General features: G+C 59.0%; 1 protein-coding gene across 1 annotated transcript; it reads left to right on the plus strand.

Moving 5' to 3' along the window:
* LOC119109223 (activated CDC42 kinase 1) lies at positions 1 to 14,667 on the plus strand. The gene is made up of 19 exons (XM_037232816.1): positions 1 to 143; positions 2,552 to 2,745; positions 3,211 to 3,462; positions 3,746 to 3,945; positions 5,291 to 5,400; positions 5,945 to 6,057; positions 6,728 to 6,866; positions 7,529 to 7,706; positions 8,286 to 8,429; positions 8,672 to 8,811; positions 9,090 to 9,338; positions 9,657 to 9,679; positions 10,370 to 10,711; positions 10,871 to 10,921; positions 11,195 to 11,274; positions 11,350 to 11,437; positions 11,725 to 11,850; positions 12,390 to 12,480; positions 12,972 to 14,667. The coding sequence occupies exons 2-19, from the start codon at positions 2,647 to 2,649 to the stop codon at positions 13,115 to 13,117; spliced, it is 2,571 nt and encodes an 856-aa protein (XP_037088711.1). The 5' UTR covers positions 1 to 143; positions 2,552 to 2,646; the 3' UTR covers positions 13,118 to 14,667.
* The last annotated feature ends 7,540 nt before the right edge of the window (positions 14,668 to 22,207 follow it).

Here is a 22,207-nt window from a genome sequence, read left to right on the forward strand (position 1 = left end):
GTCCGGGTCCGTGGGAATGCTTGTGAGGTAGTTGGGCCTTCGTTCTCGACTTGTGAGATGGGGCGAGTTTGACCCCTTGATGACCTGGTGAAGCCTCCTGCTGGTGACCAAGATCTGCCAAGGATAATGACGACAATACCTGGGTGGGTGTCAAAAAGAGTGATGTCTGATCACTTACCTTCTAGGTGATTCGGATGATTGCGTCCCCATCTTAGATTCTTAGGTCCGCCTTCATTGGAACACGTTTGAACGTCTTAAGGTGAAATTTGGGTTATATCAGCACTTCATGTAGCTGATTAAAAGCTATCTTGCCTGTTGTATTGGTGGTTTGTTTGTGCCACAGAGCACCCTCATTTAGGTGCAAATTACAGTGTGAGAGATTGGGAACTAGATGCAGAATTCCAGACTGTCTTACAAAGTGACCTCCCTACATTTAGCCGCTTCACAGTGTTGTGTTTGAAGGGTCCTGGCAGTGCTAGCCCATCATCATTTCTTTCATTTCATTTAGCAATATTCATGTGAATAATTGTTGGCAATTCAACAGTTTAAGCACCTCTAGGACCCTACATGCTGGATGATTGCAGGGGTCAAATCTGGGACCTCTCCTTGTGCTTATATATATATATATATATATATATATATATATATCAAGTGGGTGGTGGGTTCTGGGTGCCCTGGTGGCAACAACCATGTCTTGTTATTGTAATTGTTATGAGGGGTGCTCAGATTTCAGTGCATTCACAAAGCATTCATTGTATGCACTAATCCACTCATGTTATGTACTGCTTTATGTCCATAACAAACTTTATGTCCAGAATGTCAAAAGTAAACATCAAACAAACAAACAGTTCTGGGCATGGGGAGTCAGCAAAAAATGCATGTGCTGAACATGTCTGGTGTAACAGAAGCTGTGGTGCAATAATTTTGGTGTATGCATGATGTAAATCTAAGCTTTCAGGGTTTGGCACACTCACCAATTTCAGTGCATAGAGAGCCAGAGTCTCAACACAGCAAAGTCACCAGTCTCTCCACAACAGGATCCTTCTGACCCACACAGTGGCCTCCAAACCCAGCAAAGGGCCTCATTATTCCAAAGCAGGGTATCCTGATCCATAGCAGCATCCTTCAAATTCATGAGAGAAGCTTTCTGGTCCAGAGAAATAGTGGCCTCCTTACTGCAGAGGATGCCTCTGAAGCCAGAACAGGGATTCCAAGTTCATAATGGGGATGATCTGAACCAGCAAATGGACATTTTTATCATGAAATGGGGCCTCTTAGTGTAGATGATCTCCTCAGCCTGATTTTGTGCCTATGTGGGTCTCATTTATGTGGGTCATGAAATATATGTAGCTTAAAAATATGTTGTTTGGGCAAAAGGGTTTTATAACTAGGAGAGGAAAATTCACCTTTATGCTGCTGTTGTATGCTATAACTGCCCCCCCCCCCCTGCCCCTTTCCTGCCTCACCTGCTGTGCCACCCTTGCTACAGCTTAATAGTAATGCTTCATTCAAATGTGTCACATGATGTTTGTTGCAATGTGTGTCTTGACTGCAGTCTCAAGGTCTAAGCATTCCAAAAATTGTTTTAAAAACAATGAAAACGTGTAGGGGACGGCTTTATATTGATACATCTTACATTGATTTTGCAAACCTTCCTTTGGCTGGTTGCACTGGCACATTTTGTAAGTCATTACATATTTCTGAAGTAGGGCAGTGCATCTCATGACAAAGGAATACTTTTGTACCTGGCTTGCATTTCGTCTTGAAGGGGTCATATGGGGATTGTGATTGTGCTCAGGGATTGTGAAACAATTTCAAATAGCTAGGAAAGCTGTAAGTGACAGACTCCAAGTTCCACTTACTTTACTTAAAAGTTATTTTTAATTTGAATCTAAGCAGGATTTGCTTCCTTGGCTCAACCATGACTCCACCTAAGTAATATTTAGTTGATCATTTCATTGGTGTGCTTTGGTGTCTGTGGAACTGATTTCAGTGATAGAAACTGGAGCATGCCTGCCTGAAATTGTTTTGCAGGCTACAAAATACTGTGCAGGACATCCATTTTGACTGAAAGATGGTAAAATGTTGATTGGCCTGTTTGCTGCACATTGGGTCACATCAAAATATTGACATCTATAGTTGCTGACATTTAGAATTTAGTTGACCCATCATGACAATATGACTCAATCAACTTTAATGTGATGTGAACAACTGTGCAGATCGATCCAACCTGACTAAAGGCAAACCTGTGCAGCAAAAGGCTTCCAGCACTAGGTCAAGTGAAGAATTAAGTGCAAGCACAGAGTTAAGCAAAAGTCTGACAATCACATGGCAGAGCTCATTTGCAGGATAGCGGTGCCAGTAGTGTGGCGATTAACGCATCTGCGTTATCCACTGTGCATCTGGGAAATTAGAGTCACAGGGTTTGATTCCCCGCGGTACCTGCCCTTCCTGCCAGTGTGAGAGGCACGCGACGCCATATAGCCTCAGCAGCTGAGTGCATCGTAAGGCCCCATTGACACACACATGACACTTTTGTGTGGTGTTACAGGCAATGCTGAAACAACAGCAACTTAGCAAGTTTTTCTCAAGATCTTTGAAGTCCTACCAACCTCTTAATCAAGCAACTTCTGAGGTGCGTTAAGAATGGCCCAGACAGACCAGGACGATGCACAGTGGCTGCACGATGTCCTGCTGGAAGTCCAGCTGGAAAAGTTCTTCACCAGAATCAAGGATGAACTGCAGGTGAGAAGACCGCCATTTTGTGGTACCTTCCAGATTTGTGAGGCATAACCATTCCAACTGTGTACCACTGTGCATGTAACCTTTCATGGATTGGCAGAGAAGGGGAGTGATGATTGGCAGCCTGATGCTTATTTCAGGTTGTACCCAACTCTTAACTCTAATGCTTTGTGAAACAGAGAGTTTATTAAGGGTCACCCAAATCACGAAGATAATACTGCTGTGGGAAAACATAGTGTGAGCAGCATGCCCTATGATAAGAAATATCCGTCTGCTGGACTGGCTTAGTGCTATGCATTTTCTATAGATCTGTTCACAAAGCAGTCACCAAAGACCACGTGTAATGCAGAGTGGTGACGTGGCATGACGGCTGGCGACTGTCTGGCCGGCGGTGTGTGCCGGCGCCCCGCCGCTCTCGCTGCCCCGCCGTCCCCCGCCCGTCCTCCGAGCGCCGCCGCCCGTCCCCAGGTCACGCGCATGTCGCACTTCGACTACGTGCGTCCGGAGGACCTGGAGAAGATCGGGCTGGGCAAGCCGGCGGCGCGCCGGCTGTTGGAGGCGGTCCGCCGGCGCCGCCAGCAGCTGTGGCGCCGCAACCTCATCAGCAAGCTGATTCCGCTGCGGCCGCGGCCGTCGGCGGCGCCCGACGCCGGCCAGACGGCGCGCCCGGCCGTGCGCTCGCCGCCCACCGTGCGGCTCACATGCCTGATACAGGAGAAGGTACGCCGCCGTCCCCGCTCGCGCCACCGCGCGGGTTAACTGCTGGCGGGCGGTGTCTGACCGTGAGGTGGCGACCGCTGAGGTCTTGGCATCGGGAGGTGGGTCCGCCTTTGACCGCGTGTCAAGACGCGCGTGCCCGTGCCAAAGCTGTACAGCCGCCATGACTGCTGTCCTGACCCCGGGCGGCGCCCGTGAGCCGCGTGCCGTGCCGTACCGTACCGTGCCCCCCCCCCCCCGGCGCCGTTTGTGATGCCGTCGCCCCCCCCCCCCCGGCCACCGCCAGGACCTGACCCTGCACGAGCGGCTGGGCGACGGCTCGTTCGGTGTGGTGCGCCGCGGCTCGTGGAGCGACCACGCCGGACGCTCGCTCTCGGTCGCCGTCAAGGTGCTCAAGCAGGAGTCGCTCAACCAGCCGGGCGTGTTCGAGGACTTTGTCAAGGAGGTGGAGGCCATGCACCAGCTGAGCCATCATAATCTCATCACGTGAGTGCGGCGGCTTCGTTCGGTGTGCTGCTGGAGTGTCACTACTCCGTCGCGGTGTGCTGCTGAAGTGTCACTACTCCGTCTCGGCGTACTGCTGGAGTGTCACTACTCCGTCGCGGTGTGCTGCTGGAGTGTCACTACTCCGTCGCGGTGTCGTCAGTTGGGTGTTGCCGCACCGTCATAGAATCGTTTGGTGAGTGTCGCCACGCCGTTGCGCGTCGTCGCGGAGTTCGCATTCAGCCTGCAAGCTGTTTTGCCATTGCGTCAGTTGGCTGACTCTTGCATGTTGTGTATATCCTCCTGAGTAATTAGTGGCTGGCCATTGTGCTGACATCGTAAAGTCTCTTCATGGGAACAGCACTGTCCGCTAGGGTGTCGATTTTACTGTCCTTCCACGTTTGTGGGCTGTTCCCTGTTTGTGGACTGAGCTATACTTAATTGTTGCAGTAATTGTGCGACTGGATTTTCATAATTGATGTTATCCTTTTGTAGTGACGTCATCCGCGTGGTCCTCACGATGGGAACATTATCGTTTGAGATTTACAGGGAATCTTTCACATTTGAAGCTATTGAAGCAAGCATCAGATATGATGAAGCAAGCTCACTTGTAACTACTGGTGTGCTATTTAAGTGAAAAATACCGCTCTAGACAGCACAATTCTCTGTTTAGTGGATATGATCCTCAATGTGCCATGGTTTAATTACGTCATCGTACCTTTGACAACATTAATTGATAGCCAGTTGACGGCCGTTATATCTAGAAGATGCGCTCACAAACGCTGAATATGAACGTCTCGACAAACGTATTTTTCTTGGCCTTAATCGCCGCGCGGCTTATGGAATGAGGAGGATTTAAATGACGTAACTATGGCGTCACGAATGCTAAGATGACCTTGAAATGCTCACCCCGATGTGCCTTTTCCCATTTTTGCGGATGTGTAGCTCAGAAACTAGAGGGGCTTAGGCTTTATGAAGGGCAGTATTGTGAACAGCACTGAAATGTCTTCAAGATGGCTGTTTCGGCTCAAAACCCCATATACATGTGGAACACTCCCTTTAAGTGATAATGCACAGCATGCTACCTTAAGTGTAACTTCGTCAGCTATTGCTAGAACATTTGCTGAGATGTTAATGTGACCAAGCAAGCGATCCGTTCAGTTGAGCTTTCCCAGCCTCTGCTTGCGGGGTCGTCTGAGTGCAATGTTTATGACAGTCGGCCGGAGGCCACTCGAGGTGAATAACGAGCCTTGAGATCGGTTGGAACTGAATCGATTTTACAGCTGTAATCCTTCCTTGACGCGGTGTTACGCCCTGACCTGACCCGGACCATCTGTGTTGGCCGCAGCCTGTACGGCATCGTGTTGGGTCAGCCGATGATGATGGTGACCGAGCTCGCCCCACTCGGGAATCTGCAAGACTACCTCAGGAAGCAGATCTGCAGGATATCGCTCCTTGGTGGGTGCCCCCGGAGGCTTCGACGGCGCCTCTTGTCATGCGCGTGGCTCCCACTGTTTGCTCATCCACGCTTTTTTGATGGGAGGTCCTAATGCAGCTGCATAGTGGCGGCGTGTCTGTGCTGAGCCGCTTCAAGGCGTTAATGCCCCATGATTGGACTGGGCTCGGTTGGGAAATGGGTGGTGGCTTTATGTCCCGGGTTGAACAGTGATCAGTTACGACCCACGTGGTGGTTCGTACACGTCTGTGTGTCACGTGCTAGGGCTGCCAGCGGACATGTGACGGCCACCTTGGCCGCAGTGCTGTCACGCGTGCCGCAGTGCTGTCGGGCCGCATGTGCTGTGGTGCAGTCGTACTACATCCTACTACGTGCTGCCTTGCTGCAATGCAGTCGGACCACAAGTGACTGCCGTGGCGCAGTTGGACTGCATCTGACTGCGTGCTGCAGCCCTGCCGGACTACTTATGACTGCTGCGGTACAGTCGGACCACATCTCACTACGTACGACAGTGCAGTCGAGCTGACTGCACACGATGTGCCGCAGTGCTGTCGGACTACGCCCGCCAGGTAGCCGCCGGCATGGCGTACCTGGAGTCGCGCCGCTTCGTGCACCGGGACCTGGCGTGTCGCAACGTGCTGTTGGCCGCCGCTGACCGGGTGAGCGTCGGCCGCCCTCGTACCAGACGGGACGCCCGGCGGCCGCCGACCCGCGCGCCGGCCCGGCCGGGGTGTGTGTCTGACGGTCTGCCTCCGGGGTCCGGACGTGACGGCGGCGGTGGCTGGCGGCCACGGTAGTGTGCGTGTGTGTGTGTGACGATCTTTGTGCCCTCCTGTCCGATTGGCTGTGCTGCTTGCTTCGCTGGCATCTAGCGTGGTTGTGTGGCTTGAATTGTCAGAGAGCCGAAGTCATGGTGGCGACCTGCTTTTTTAAGCTAGGTTGTGAATGCTTTGCCTTCGACATCTAGAGGCCACTGCATGCCGAAATGCCATAAAATACTGGATATCAACGATGCGCGGAGTCTTGTCACGGACGCGTGCAACAGTAAATAACTTTTTCAGTGAGTGGTGCAATCGTGATAGGCTATCTAGTGTTAAATTGAACATACGCAGTTTCCCAAAATAAGTTATGGTTTGCCTATCAATATTCCACTTATGTTTCGCGTGCTCTACATTGTCCAAACTAAGCATGGTTATTGCTGTGAACCAGGCCGCCGCCGTCTTAACCCGGGCCTGTTCGTGGTCAGTCTGCGTGCCTGTCCCGGCCTTGGGGCCGTGTGCAGGCGCCCGCCTCCGCCAGCTGCTCACCGTCGCCGTTCCGCTTCCTCAGCTGAAGATCGGCGACTTCGGGCTGATGCGGGCCATCCCACTGCAGGAGGACTGCTACGTGATGACGGAGCAGAAGAAGGTGCCGTTCCCCTGGTGCGCCCCGGAGAGTCTGAAGACGCGGCAGTTCAGTCACGCTTCCGGTCAGTCTGCCAGTAGCAGGCCGGTGCGTGGCGATCCGGTGGGGTGGCGTGGTTCGACGTGGCCGTCGACGTGTGGATGCTCGGTGTGACGCTGTGGAAGATGACGACGCGGTCCGGTGTTCCTGCGGACGTGTGGATGTTTGGTGTGACGCTGTGGGAGATGATGACGTGGTCCGTTGTCCCTGCAGACGTGTAGGTGTTTGGCGTGACGCTGCGGGAGATGATGACGCGGTCCGGTGGCCCTGCAGACGTGTGGATGCTCGGTGCGGCGCTGCGGGAGATGATGACGCGGTCTGGTGTCCCTGCAGACGTGTGGATGTTTGGCGTGACGTGGTGGGGATGATGACGTGGTCTGGTGTCCCTGCAGACGTGTGGATGTTTGGCGTGACGTGGTGGGGATGATGACGTGGTCTGGTGTCCCTGCAGACGTGTGGATGTTTGGCGTGACGCTGGGGATGATGACGTGGTCTGGTGTCCCTGCAGACGTGTAGGTGTTTGGCGTGACGCTGCGGGAGATGATGACGCGGTCCGGTGGCCCTGCAGACGTGTGGATGTTTGGCGTGATGCTGTGGGGATGATGACGTGGTCTGGTGTCCCTGCAGACGTGTGGATGTTTGGCGTGACGCTGTGGGAGATGATGACGCGGTCCGGTGTCCCTGCAGACGTGTGGATGTTCGGCGTAACGCTGTGGGAGATGATGACGTTCGGAGAAGAGCCATGGGTCGGCCTGAACGGCGCGCAGATACTGCAGAAGATCGACTCGGAGGGTGTGAGACTACGGCAGCCGGATGCCTGCTCGGACCAGCTCTATCAGCTCATGCTGCAGTGCTGGTCACACAGGTCTGTCCAGCTCTATCAGCTCAGGCACCGAAGTGTCCAGCTCTGTCAGCCTATCTGCTGAAGTGTCCAGCTCCATCAGCCCACGCGCCTAAGTGCCCAGCTCTATCAGCTCATGTGCTGAAGTGTCCAGCTCTGTCATCTCATGTACCAAAGTATCCAGTTCTATCAGAGCACGTGCTGAAGTGCCCAGTTGCATCAGGCCATGTGGCGAGGTGTTCAGCTCTATCAGTTCATTTGCCAAAGTGTCCAGCTCTATTAGCCCATGTGCTGAAGTGTCCAGTTCTATCAGCCCATGTTCTTAAGGATCCAGCCCTATCAGCCCATGTGCGTAAGTCGCCGCTACTCCGATGTCTGCAAAGCTCTTGTTGATCAATAATTGATGTACTTGAATGTTATCTGTCGGCTGGACAGATAGTTGCTCCATTTCCTTGAGCAATACTTGTGACTAAGTAAACGGCCGTGGATTACATAGCAAGGATGGCGTTGGCGCCACGCAATACCTCACGTATGGACTGTCACACGTAATGGTGACAGATGGTGACTGCAGTCAGCCAACGGGCCGTGTTCTTCTCCCGCCAGGCCGGCGGACCGTCCCAACTTCGCCGCCCTCTCCGACTTCCTGCTGGAGACGCGGCCGGTGGCCATGCGGGCCACGCGCGACTTCTCGGAGGACGGCAAGCTGCAGGTGCAGGCCGGTGACCAGATCATCATCATCGACGGAAAGTAAGCGCTGGCACGGCGGCGTCCGCCGGGTGTAGTGGCGCACCGTCTGCTCCCAATCGGATGGGAGCAGGTGCGCTCTGCCTGCGCGTTTGTTTAAGCTTGAGCTCGATGGCCGATACCTCCCGTGGCAGGTTTGCTCCCTCGGGTGTGTCCGCGATCCGCGGGCCGTGTCGGCGATGCTAGGACCGCGGCGTGGAGAGCAGCACGCGGCAGCAGTCTGGGAACGCCGTGCTGTCGCGCAGGGCGGAAAACTTCTGGTGGAAGGCGCAGTCGGAGGCGAGCTGGGAGATCGGCTTCCTGCCGCGACAGGCGGTGGAGCCGCTTCGACGCCGCAACCAGGAGGACATCAGCCAGCCACTCCACAACTCATTCATACACACAGGTCAGTGGAGGGCAAGCTCAAGAATCAGCAGGCCAGCGCAGCTGTCGCGCGCGCGTGTGAGAGGTAGTGACGCGGTGCGCACCGGCGGTCTTCTGTTGCGGCCAGCTGTGAACCGCAACTGCGCGAAAATGCGCTTTGTTGGATGCCCGACGCTATCACGCTGTCGTTCGTAAACGCGATGTGTAGCGCATTGAGACTGCGCTACCAAATCACCGCTTCGGCGGCGGGGTGTTCAGTGTCGGGGGAGTGAGACGGCAGCGGGCGGGCTGTGTTGCCAGGCCACGGCTCGCCGATGGGACAGACCTGGGGCAGCCCGGCCTTCATCGACGAGGTGTACCTGAAGAACCCGCTGGAGCCGCCCGACCTGCGAGACGAGCGCGTGTCGCGCGCCAGACTGGTGCGCCCCTCCGAGTCCAGCCTGGCCAAGAGCAAGCGCCAGCACAAGCAGTACAACTACAGCCAGTTCAGCGACGACTGGTCGCCGGAGGAGTGGCAGCACGAGCGAGTCAGCCCGACGCCGTCCACAGGTGAGCGCGGTCAGCCTAGGGGATGTTCGACGTGGAGGCGGGAGCTGCGGCGGCCCCTTCCCTGCCTTTTTCCTCCCCCTGGCAGCAGGCGGCAAGCCCTTGGGCTCATCAGCGCCTTCGGCAGCTTGACTGGCCTGGTCGTTTGTTCTCTGGTCAGAGTCACCCACCTCGCCGAGCGCATGCTGTCGTGTTCATTGTCACACAGTGGTACTGATGGAGCGGCGGCCCCTGCGACCGGCCGGCCGCGGGGCGTCGGGCGCCACCTGCAGCTCGGCGCCTGCCGCAGCCCTCGGCGCCACTGACGCCCGCTGCCGGCAGGCGGCTCCGGCGACTCCGGCGGCGGCGCGGCCGGCCTGCTCATCGACCTGGACGGCACGGCTGGCGGCACGAGGACGCCGCCGCTGCCGGCGGTGGCGTCCGAGCCGATGCGACAGGCCCGTCCCGGCGCCGCCGACTCGCTGCTGGACGTGCGCGACATGCCAGGTGGGAGCGGATCGCCGGCCAGTGTGCGGCCGCGGGAAGGACGCGGCTCATGACAGCGCTGGCTGTGACGGCGGCATATTGATTGTCTTGTCCGTGGTGCAACGTGTAATGCGCTTGGTTATCTCGCTGGATTGCGAGAGCTTGAGAAGTGTCAGCGAGCTGGATGCTGCTCACCTGAGTGAAGCATGCGCTCTTTGAATATGTCGCGGGTGCCTCCATTTTTCCCTCTGTGGTTCACGACGTTGGGCGTCTTCAGTGAGTTACACGGTTTACAACTCGGGTAGCAACGATCTGCATGGTTCTCAGACGAGCACGAGTCGGCCACCTACCAGAATCTGCCGTCGACCCGGCCGGCCGAGCAGCGACGCATCTACTATGCTCCGCCTCCGGAGGCGGCTGGCCGCTATGATTGGCGGCCGGGTGAGCCGCCGGAACGACGGCTCGGGCCTCCGCCGCGGCCGTCGCCGCCGCCGGCCATCGCCCCGCCGCCCGCCAGCCAATCGCGACCGGCGTGCGCGCGACGTCAGACGCCGCCCGACCAATCGCAGGCGGCGCCGGCCTGGCGCAGCGAAACGGAGTTGTGCTACACCGACGGCAGCGGATCGCCGGTGGCGACTGACGTCGACGCCGAGGAGCGCTCGCAGAGCGTCACCGACCTGCTGGACGAGCACATTGAGCGGCTGGGGCTAGGCGAGGCGGCGCGCTGCGAGAGCAGGCCGCTAAGCGCCGGATCGGCAGACTACGACCCGTTCGACACGTCCAACGTGGTGCTGCCGCCGCCGCGCGCCGAGGAGATCGTGCCCGACGCGGGCGATGGCGCCAGCGACGACGCGAGCTGGACGCTGCGTCCGCCGGACGGCGCCGACGACCAGCGCCTGGAGTCGGCGGTCGTGCCATACGGCGGCGGCGGCGGCGCTGGTGACGGCGGCGCCGCGCGCAGCGCCTCGCCCGTCAGCCGTCCGACGGCGCTCAGCCCCGAGCTGGTGTCGCGTCTGGAGGCGGCGCTGGCAGCGCGCTCCGCGCCGCCGGCGCCGGCCGTTGCGCCGCAGCGCCAGTCGGAGCTGGTCAGCCGTAACCTGCAGCTGATCGCGCGCGCGCAAGTGGGCCGCTCGGCCGGCCTGCCGCCGGCGCCGCCCGCGCCGCTGGCCGCCATGTACCGGCCGCAGACGGCCAGCCAACACCGCCTGCTGCCGGACGCCGCCGGGTGAGTGGCGGGCTGGCGCACGCCGCTCGGCCGCCGCATCGGTCAGAGTCGGCCGTCCGGTCCGGCGGTACTCAGGCTGTCTCTCTGCGCACGCTGCCGCGTCGGTAGCCCCCCCCCCCCCCTCCCCCATCACTTGCCGCGCCCCCTGACCTCCACACCGCTGACACAGTGGCGTCACCGACGTGCCACTGACGGCGCCTTCCCGCCCAACAGGCAGTTCGAAGACGACTTCTCGCCGCTGGCGGCGAGGTACGGCTCGCTGCCGATGCTGACGCCGACGGCGGCGTCGGCGCGGCCGGCCTCGCTGGCGGCGCCCGCCGAGAGCTCCTCGCCCGCCTACCCGGCCGTGCTGGCCGACTTTGACCCGCTGCTGAGCCGACAGACCGCCCCGGCCGCCGCCCGTACCGCTCAGGTAGTGTCGGCCGTGCGGCGCTCCGTCCGTTGACAGTGCCTGGCTGGCGCCTTGTTTCGTCTCGTCTGTATCGTCGTAGCGTATGGCTAAGCTCAAAAATGTCCATGTTGGTGATGGTGCGGCTTCAGGCGTTATCTGGTGCTGTCGGGTGGTGTGTGCTATCCGGCCGATCTGTCCGGTGTCGTCTGACGGTGCGCGCCTGTGGTGTCGTCCTGCGCCGGCTGGTGCCGTCTGGTGCGCGCCTCGGGCCGGCCAACTGACCGGGCGCGCGCGGCGCCGCTGCGCAGGTGCGGCCGTTCCAGCTGAGCAGGAGCCGCTCCCAGTCCAACCGACAGCTGGGATCGCCGACGCGCTCGGTCAGCGCCGCCGCCGCCGCCGTCCGCTCGCCGCCCGCCGGCGGGCCGCACGGGAAGGTGAGCCGCGCCGCGCCGTCGCGCAGTGTGGTGCTCCGGCGAGTGAGTCGTGGTGCCATCTGTGGGCCGGCCGAGGTAGATGGGGTAAATGGTGGGGCCGATGACAGAAGGTCCGCGCTGCCGGCGGGCGCTTCTGCTTTGGTAGATGAGGTAAATGGTGGGGCCGATGAAAGAAGGTCTGTGCTGCCGGAGGGCGCTTCTGCTTTGGTAGATGAGGTAAATGGTGGGGCCGATGACAGAAGGTCGGCGCTACTGGCGGGCGCTTCTGCTTTGGATTTCGTGGGCAGGCAGGCGCCGTGATGTGTCGTCCTCGGTTTCTGTGGTTTCTGAAACTGTCATCTCTGCCAGTCAAAAGAGGTACGGAAGCTGCATTATGCAAACGCAGGCTATAAGTTGGCCAGTGCCGGCCGCCAGCCCGACCGCGTGTTTCGCTGCGCCCGCACGTGGGGCGCCGCCTATGCCGTGCTTCCCTGGCGCGGGGCAGTGTCGTCTGCCTTCGAGCGTGTGTGGCCGGCAGGGGCTGACCGTCCGTCCGGCAGGTGGACGTGCCGCTGGCGGTGCGCGAGGTGCTGCAGCAGCTGCCCGGCATCCCGGTCTCCGAGGTCCGCTCGGCGCTGCACACCTGCGCCGGTGAGAGCGCGCCCGGCCGCCGCTGCGATGGGGGGCGCTCGGCCGTGCCGCCGCCGGCAGCCGGCCGGCGGCACCGTGAACGCCGCGCACGCCATCTGTTGGCGTGTCCCGCCTCGAGTCTCGCGTCTGTGTCGGCGCCGGCTGCTTTGCGGTGTTGTGGTTGTCGCTGTGTTCGCGTCCCTCTGATTGGTCGTCACAGCGCAGGTCTGCCGCCCCGGTCGCGGCCTGGTCAGGCGGGCCGGCCAGTGGAGACGCGCACAGACCAGGGTCTGGCCGGACTATCCCTCTCGTTGGTCACGCAGAAGAGACAGAGCTCAGTGCCCGTGCTGACCCTCCCTCTCCCACAGGTAACATCCAGGGTGGTGGTCACGCAGAAGGGACAGAGCTCAGTGCCCGTGCTGACCCTCCCTCTCCCACAGGTAACATCCAGGGTGGTGGTCACGCAGAAGAGACAGAGCTCAGTGCCCGTGCTGACCCTCCCTCCCCCACAGGTAACACCCAGGGTGCTATCAAGTTTCTGAAGGTGGACCGGCTGTACCGGCTCGGCCTGGCCACCAAGCCGCAGTGCGAGGCCATGCTCTGCTCGTTCAACTGGGACGTGGAGCTGGCCGCCAGCCGCATGCTGGACACCATGTGAGGCGGCGGCGGCCAGCGACGGCTGCTGGGCCGCCGTCGGCCGCAGGCGCGCCGGACACACTCGGCGCCGGTGCTCGCTGCGGACGCGCGCGCAGGGGGCAGCACCGTCACGCCTGCGCCGCTCGGGACCAGGGTGTGTTCCTGCCCGTGCGCCGCTATCGCCGGCGACGGCCGCGGGCGCTGGCCTCCGCTCGTGGGCATTGTGACATATGTAGTAGGCTTATTTGGTCAGGAAGCATGACAATAGCGGACCATGCGCGCCGTGTGTGAGTTTGGGTTTGTTGTCGCGGGAGAACGACGCCCCCTCGTGTATGCACGAGTCGCGCACGTGTCAAAGCGTTAGATGAAACTGCACGACGTAGCAAGGAAGGCGACTCGCGCCGCTTAGCTAGCGTCAAGCCAACGGTCTACTTAACCAGCGCGCTTTCGCTGGCAGCGTAGCGCGACCCCGGTGCGTCGCTCGAGATGTCTTGCACGCCAGTCGCCTGCTTCTTGCACGCCTGGTGGTGGTTTCATCGGATGTTGCCCGCGCGCGGCACACAGCGCGCGCTTCTCCGAACCGGGAAGGGATCTGATCGTCACAAACAATCTCTCGCCGATATTGACCCCGCGTCATGTGAGATTCCGTACCGGCGCGCCGTTCCGTGTTAGATGTGTTCAGGCGCCGCTCCCTGCGCCGACACTCCTCCCATTCCAGACGCACACTTGGCGGCATTCGCAGGGCATTGGTGTTGGGCTGGCCGCCACGCGCGCCGGTTTGGGGGCCTGCTCGCTGGATGGACGAGATGCGGTACCCAGCCATGCACTGCCGAACATCCGTGCCCCGCTGGTAATGGTGTTCTCCGCGCCGTTGCGACGGTCCTGCTCGGCCCCTGCCGCTGTTGGTCCCGCTCGGCCCCTGCCGCTGTCGGTCGTGCTCGGCCCCTGCCGCTGTCGGTCCGGTCTGGGCTCCGACCCTGGTGCGGGCGTCTCGGGTGCCCGGGCATGTCTCTGACCTCGATAGGCGTCCGTTGGGGCGCACCAAGTCCGCTCCCTCCCACGCCTCGCTGTTCAGTCTTGTTACCCATCGACGAGCGCCGGTTCACCCCTGCCGTACCCGCCACCCGGCGGGCCGGTCCTTCGCCCGGCCAGCACCGCACAATAAGAGGATAGTCTGGGTTCACCACCGTGGGCATCGACTGACGATGTGATTCCCGTCTGTGTGTAGATCTTTCCAGATGCAAGGCTCTGTGCTTCCGTGGTGGCTGCTGGAACTCTCGCCTGGCGTTCAGGTGCATTGTAGCATCTCTCGCTCGGTGCGTCAGGTGCATCGTAGCGTCTCTCGCTCGGCGCGCCGTTACCAGCGTGCTGTTGTGGCGATTATGGTGATTTTGGACTCATTTATCAGAGATTGTAGAGGAAGGGTCAAGCCCGTTTGACGATATCATCCAGGATGTTTGTTAATGACGCGTGTCCTTTGTAAGCTCGCGCAGGTGCAGATAACAGATCTGAATGCCTGTGGCTTCTGTTACGCAATGCTGCTGTTGGAGACAATATATGTTACATGATTATTACACGAATTTACGATTTTCCTGCCTCGGAAACAGCCTCGGAAACCTGTCACTGGTGGAAAATCGAAATCGTGCATTCTGTCGATCTTCTCGAGCCGAAATGAGACGCAATTAGGTCAACCGGCAGTCTGCATTCCCGCCGCGTGCTGAGACTGCCAGGCTTCACCCATCGACGAGCGAACAACAAGGCGCGCAGACGCATTAGAGCGCGGCCCTAACGGTGTTGGATTGCGTCGAACTGGGGCGACCGTGCGGGCGCGGCCGCTGCTGCAACGGCTCTGAGACCGGGAGCACGCCGTTGACCGCGTGTTGCGCCACCGGCCGCGGATTGCGGGGAGAAAAGAGGGGGCGGGGATGCTGGGCGCGGCTCGGACGGACGGCGCCGAGCCGGCGCGGCTGATCACGGCAGCTCCGGCCGATCCTGTGCTGCTTCCCCGCGTCCCCACACGGCGGACTGGACAGACGACAGCTGCCTGCGTCCCCACACGGTGGGCGGAATAGACAACAGGTCCCTGCTTCACCTCACGGCGGACTGGACCAACAACAGCTTCCCTTCTCCTCCGCACGGCGGACTGGACACGCAACAGCTCCCTGCGTCCTCTCTCGCTGGACGGAATAGACAACAGGTCCCTGTGCCCCCTCACGGTGGACTGGACCGACAACAGCCTCCCTTCTTCTCCGCACGGCGGACTGGACAGACAACTTCCCGTCTTTTCCGCACGGCTGACTGGACAGAAGACAGCTCCCTTGTGTCCCTGCACAGCGGACTGGATCGGCGACGCCTTCCCTTCTTCCCCCATGTCCCTGCACAGCGGACTGGGCAGGCGACAGCTTCCCTTCTTCCCTTATGTCCGTGCACAGCGGACTGGGCAGGCGACAGCTTCCCTTCTTCCCCTATGTCCATGCACAGCGGACTGGGCAGGCAACAGCTTCCCTTCTTCCCCTATGTCCCTGCACAGCGGACTGGGCAGGCGACAGCCTCCCTTCTTCCCTTATGTCCGTGCACAGCGGACTGGGCAGGCGACAGCTTCCCTTCTTCCCCTATGTCCCTGCACAGCGGACTGGGCAGGCAACAGCTTTCCTTCTTCCCCCATGTCCCTGCACAGCGGACCGGATCGATGACGCCTTCCCTTCTTGCCTGTGCGGCTGCACATCAGACCAGACTGTCGACTGCTCTCTGCAGTCCGCCCACTGGCGCCGCACAAGTCGTCGATTTGCATTACTTGTCCAGCCAGCTGGACAGCTGACGAGAGCCTGCGGTGTGCATCACGGCAGCGGACGTCTCACTTTGGACGGCTCCGGGCAGACTGTACCTCTTCACATTGCGCGAGGCAGCCAATAGCTTCGAGCAGTCTGATCCCGCATCCCAGAAAGACAAATGATAAGCCTATGCGGTCTGTGCACCGCGACGTAGAATTTAACAGTTCACGAGATGAGGAAGCCTGCCTGCCGGTTGGGACCCCAGACTGAACAGCTGATGGCCTCCTACAGTTCGCGCCGGGGCAGTCTAGTCTGGGCATGTGACGGTCGCCTCAGCCTGCGGCATGTCGACGTCGCACCGTATGGCTGATGGTTTCGATGCAGTCTGTAAACCGTTACCTAACACCGGACTGCCGACAGCTCCTGGCAATCAATAACCCGCCTGTCAAAACAATCAATCTTGATGCTGTGTGGAGTCGCGGCGTGGCGGCAAAGCAGCCTTTAATGTGTCTTCCGTCCTGTGTCGGCAGTCTTTTGCGTTCCCACCATTATGCTGCGATATTCAGGATGGGACCGTCCGGAGAACCCCTGTAAATGTCCGGCTGGAAGCTCCCAGGTCTCCCTAACGTTCCCAAATTGGTCCGGCCTGACCACGGTTCCAGCCTTTCCGACCGGAACGCAAGCGGAACATAACGGCGGGTCCCGGTGCTCCCAGACGTAAGGCAAAACTGTGCCAGTACAGCGCTGTCCCACGCGTAGGCCGTCCGGCCGGCGACGGCACGCGGTCGTCCCACGCAACCGCGCCGGTGCAGTGGCGCGGAACATCTCACTTCGCCGCCCGCCGGCCGCGAGGGGAGTGGGGTCTGACAGTGCTCGCTGTCTTCGCACCTCGCGGTCACGTCCGGAGGGCCTCCGATTGAGTGTCTGCGACCTGGCTGACCGCGGAGCTTTCCGCGCCCTGGAGCCAGCCAGGTGCCTGGCGTGATGTGTGGCAGTGTGGCGCCATGCAAGCGAAAAGCCTGATCCAAGGGCCTCACGGATTTACGGTGACAAAGTCGCGTTTGATTATCGCGCAAAAGTCCTCAGAAGCTATTTCAGTGTTGCTGAAACTTCGTCTGATAATGAGGCTCCTATAATGTAGAAGAAGACAAGTGCAGTTCGTTTATGCATGGCTGGAAACCGTTTAAACCGGTGTGATACTTCTTAGCGTGGTAAGGCGCATAATACGAACCATTTCAACAAGGTAGATACTGTCGAAATAATGCACACATTTGTGGAGCTTATCTATCGACCTCGTTGTCCATGTTGCATCTGTGGTATGTGAGGAATGTCCAACTAACCGTCAAGTATGCATTCAAACTCAGCAAATGTAACCGTAGTTGCAAGTGACGGGATGTCGTGACCTACTGCTGATGATTGCATGGGTCTCGTTTGGCTCTTGCGTGCAGGGGTGTGATTGGATTGGACAACATGTGAAGTAAACACGACTCTGGTCAGGCCGGGCAGTCAAAGCCAGAGTAAATGATCGCTTAATGGCTGAATTAAGCCTCTGGATCCGCAGCCTCGATCGTGACCCGCTGCAGCGAGCGGGTCACGAATGTATGTACGGCGAGATAGTAGCGGCGTGATGGCGACCGTAGATTCCCAGCCCTGGGATCGTTGAGAGAAATCGTGCGGTGGACTGTAGAACTGCGCTAAAATACTTCAAATGTCTCAGGTATTAAAAAAAACGAGTATATTAAATAAAGTGCCCAAGCAGAACGTCCTGGTGCATGTTGATAAATGTCGTGTCATGTGCCCACTGGGAAATCTTTAGCCTGTGTCGAACCCTTTGCGATGCCCGGGGGCTGGTTAAAAGGTGTCAACATGGCTAAAGCAACTCTCAGTTACAAAGAAGTGAAACAGGCACAGTTTGCACTGCCGTTTCCACTGTCGTTGGTGCCGCGTTTAGAGTCTGTCCCAAACGGCTTTTGGCAACCATCGAAATTTGATACTCGATTAGCCTACGCGTGTGGTGTCGCGACATTAGTGTTACAGTAAAAACTCACACCGCCAGTGGTGCTACAAAATGATTTATACGCGTCGTTACTCCTACTGCAAAAAAACTTACCGACTACCTAACTCATACGCGATATTGCTTCTGCCACAAAACTCCCATGCGACATCAGTGCTACACAACAAAACTCATACCTCAGAAACCTACGCCCGTCAGAAGCTTTGCTGCAAAAACTTATAGTCACTACTTATGCATGACATTACTCCTCATGAAAAAAACTCGCACTCGACATAAGTGCGACACGAAATTAATGGCTGCATGTATGCGCCATGTGCTGAAGTCATGCTTGTAGAAGTCTGCTGTAAAAGTGATGGAGGATATAAGTTTTTGAAGCATAAGTTTTGTCACGAAGCACTTATGTCGTGCGTTTGCATTGTCAGCAGAGGTAATGACATGGCGCTGTTGTCGGCATGAGTTTTTGCTGTAGCACTACTATCATGGAACTCATGTCGGTTCTCCGGTGTTTGCCTTCCCAGCCACCCACGCCTCTCGCCAAATACGGGGCTAAAAACAGGCTCTAAATGACCGAAAACCGGTGTTTCGAAAGTCTGCTCTGTGCTATCACCAATCATTCCTCTTTAGTAAGTTTTACAAAGTTTTGCGCCTCTGCAGACGAAGGCATGGGAAAGTGCTTTCGCTCGAGGTCACAGATACTTCGCCGCAGACGCGCGGCACGCGGCAGCGCTGCAGATATTTTTCGAGCTGTCACGCGTGCTATTAAAAGGTGCCTAGCTGTGCCCCCGAACGATGGCGGGAACCTCACGTCGCAGGTGTGCGGTGCAGTCTCAGGCACTGAGACACAGTCTGGCACGGTCTCAGGCACTGAGACTGACGGCCACGACACCGGAGACGGGACTGGCATACAGCACTGAGACTTACGGCCATGGCACCGGAGACGGGACTGACATACAGCGCCGGAGACGGGACTGGCATACAGCGCCGGAGACGAGACTGACATTCAGCGTCGGAGACGGGACTGACATACAGCATCGGAGACGGGACTGACATACAGCGTCGGAGACGGGACTGGCATACAGCGCCGGAGACGGGACTGACATACAGCGCCGGAGACGGGACTGGCATACAGCGCCGGAGACGGGACTGACATACAGCGTCGGAGACGGGACTGACATGCAGCGTCGGAGACGGGACTGACATACAGCGTCGGAGACGGGACTGACATACAGCGTCGGAGACGGGACTGGCATACAGCGCCGGATCTTGGACTGACATACAGCGCCGGAGACGGGACTGACATACAGCATCGGAGACGGGACTGACATACAGCGTCGGAGACAGGACTGGCATACAGCGCCGGAGATGGGACTGACATACAGCGTCGGAGACGGGACTGACATACAGCGCCGGAGACGGGACTGACATACAGCGCCGGATCTTGGACTAACATACAGCGCCGGAGACGGGACTGACATACAGTGCCGGAGACGGGACTGACATACAGCGTCGGAGACGGGACTGACATACAGCGCCGGAGACGGGACTGACATACAGTGCCGGAGACGGGACTGACATACAGCGCCGGAGACGGGACTGACATACAGTGCCGGAGACGGGACTGACATACAGCGCCGGAGACGGGACTGACATACAGCGCCGGAGACGGGACTGACATACAGCGCCGGAGACGGGACTGACATACAGCGCCGGAGACGGGACTGACATACAGCGCCGGAGACGGGACTGACATACAGCGCCGGATCTGGGACTAACATACAGCGCCGGAGTCGGGACTGACATGCAGTGCGGAGACGGGATTGACATACAGCGCCGGAGACGGGACTGGCATACAGCGTCGGAGACGGGACTGACATACAGCGCCGGAGACGAGACTGGACTAACATACACGGGACTGACATACAGCGCCGGATCTGGGACTGACGGCCAGCGCCGGAGACGGGACTGGCATACCGCGCCTGATCTGGGGCTGACATACAGCGCCGGATCCGGCACCGACATCGCGTTCAGCCTGCCTGCTGTCAGCAGCCACGCCGCCGTGATACATCGCCAGCGGGGACGCGCTCTGTCGAGGCACGCCTCGACAACCGGGTCAGTTCGTCACGCGCATCAGCCGAGAGCGACGCCGGCCGGTGCCGGGCAGGCGCTCGTCCGGCGTATCTGTGTCAGCCGTCGTCCGGTCGCGCTCGACAGGTGGGGTTCGGTGTCGTCAGTGGCTCCGGAGTCGGCAAATCCAGTCCACGCCGTCCACGGCCAGCTGCTGGCGGACGCAGCTGGTGCGGGTCACGCGACGGACTGACTGACGCAAGACGCAGAAACAGTGGTCCGCTGCTCTTGCATGGAACGCTAAGGGTGGGACACGTGGCCGGCACGGGTGGAGAGTGGTGGCATGGCCGGTGGGACGGAGCGCAGTGGGAAGCATCTTGCGATGGGAAGATGTAAGATTGCTCAAACTTTGATGAAAGCTGGTGTGGTCGCTGGCATAACTAACTGCCACACCGCACGCTCCACCCATGTTTAAAGAGACGTTGGCTTGCAACACGAGGCCCGACATGTATGGCGCGGGTGGGGGACGGAGACGCCTGACACAGAGGCACCGACACGCTGTACAGGGGAGGGGGGGGGGGGCTTATGTCGTGTCACAGGGGGTCAGAGGTCGGTCAGAGCGGCATGACAGGAACGGAGACGCCTGACACAGGGGCACCACCGACCCGCTGTACAGGGGGGGGGGGGCTGATGTGTCACAGGGGGTCAGAGGTCAGTCAGAGCGGCATGGCGGGAACGGAGACGCCTGACACAGGGGCACCACCGACCCGCTGTACAGGGGGGGGGGGGCTGATGTGTCACAGGGGGTCAGAGGTCAGTCAGAGCGGCATGGCGGGAACGGAGACGCCTGACACAAAGGCACCACCGACCCGCTGTACAGGGGGGAGGAGGGGCTGATGTGTCACAGGGCATAGGAGGGGGCAGTCGGAGGTCAGTCAGAGCGGCACGACAGGAACGGAGACACATGGTTTGGGGCCGTCGCGCAGGCAGTGATGGAGACAGTTAGCCGTGATGAGTATGGGCGCGTGGTTGTAACTAAGGCTCGAGGCCGAGAACAATCGGTGGCTATCGTCGTGCTGATATTGCCTTCTGTTGTCTTTCTTTCTAGATGGCGCACGACATCCGCAACAAGTTGTTTGCTGCTGGCTGACGGTCGATGCTGTCACCGATGTTACTGCCGCTGGCACTTGTAAGGATTAGTCCTAACACAAAATAGTTGTTAAGATAAATACGCAGCAAGTAGCAACTTACCTGTTGATTCATTTGGTGTGTTTCTTTTGACGGGGGCTGCTTCTTTATTTCGCAATAATTTTGAAATGCTTTGGCTTTATTAGCATTGACCCTAGGAGGTGGAAAATACGAGGTAGTAACGCTTCCAGTGTGAAATTTTTAAGCTCATGACATAACAAACGAAGACAAGGCGCAAAAGCATGAAACCTTCAGTGGTCGTGATTTGTGGCGGAAGAAAGGCTGCCTTTTTGCTCAGGACGTTTCCTGCTCGTTCTAGGAAAGATAAGACCAGAAAGCTTGTTGGATGGGCCCAATCCATTTATGGACGACAACACGCTCTGTTTGCCGAGTCACGGCCCGGCTGTCGGCCCGTCATCCGTCTTGTGGGGGACACGTGTCGCCGGACCGGGGACAAATCAATCCCGTCGTCGTCAGCCCGGCTCGACCCTCGGTCCGCTGTCACGTGACGGGCGGTGGTCCGCCCACCCGGCCCTGGGCCCGGCCGTGTTCGCCCTGTTCCGCGAACGGCCGCGCCCGACGGTCCGGAGTAGGCCCTGGCGCGGAGACGGAGCGGACCCGGCAGCGACGGCGGCGCGGCAGCGCAAACACGACACCGCGGTGGGCCAGCGCTGTGCCATTGTTGGGTGTCTGAACCGTTTAAACCGCACCGGGCGTCGACGTCAATAACGTCTCCGTCCGCACAATGGGAAACCGCGATGTTTTCGCTCGGACAGTGGGCTCGGTGACAGCGAGATTACCCTCAGACCTCGTCCTGTTTGAGCGCAGTCTCGTCGCCATTGAAGCGAGTGGGACGTCAATCGACCCTGTTCGCCGCTCACAATGGAGGTAACACATTCCCCAAACACTGCGTGCCACCCCACCTGACGCGTCACAGTAATGGCTGGCTGTCGGGCCCGGCCGGGCGCGGCGCGCCACTCCATCGCGCGTTCCTCCCCTGAGGTTCTGCCACGCATCCGCCTCGTTGGCCGCACACCGTCGTCGCTCCATCACTGCAAGGCGCCAGCGCGTGCGA

The sequence above is a fragment of the Pollicipes pollicipes genome, unplaced genomic scaffold, assembly GCF_011947565.3.
Source record: "Pollicipes pollicipes isolate AB1234 unplaced genomic scaffold, Ppol_2.1 Scaffold_7231;HRSCAF=8579_pilon_pilon_pilon, whole genome shotgun sequence".
In the NCBI taxonomy this organism is placed as follows: Eukaryota; Metazoa; Arthropoda; class Thecostraca; order Pollicipedomorpha; family Pollicipedidae; genus Pollicipes; species Pollicipes pollicipes.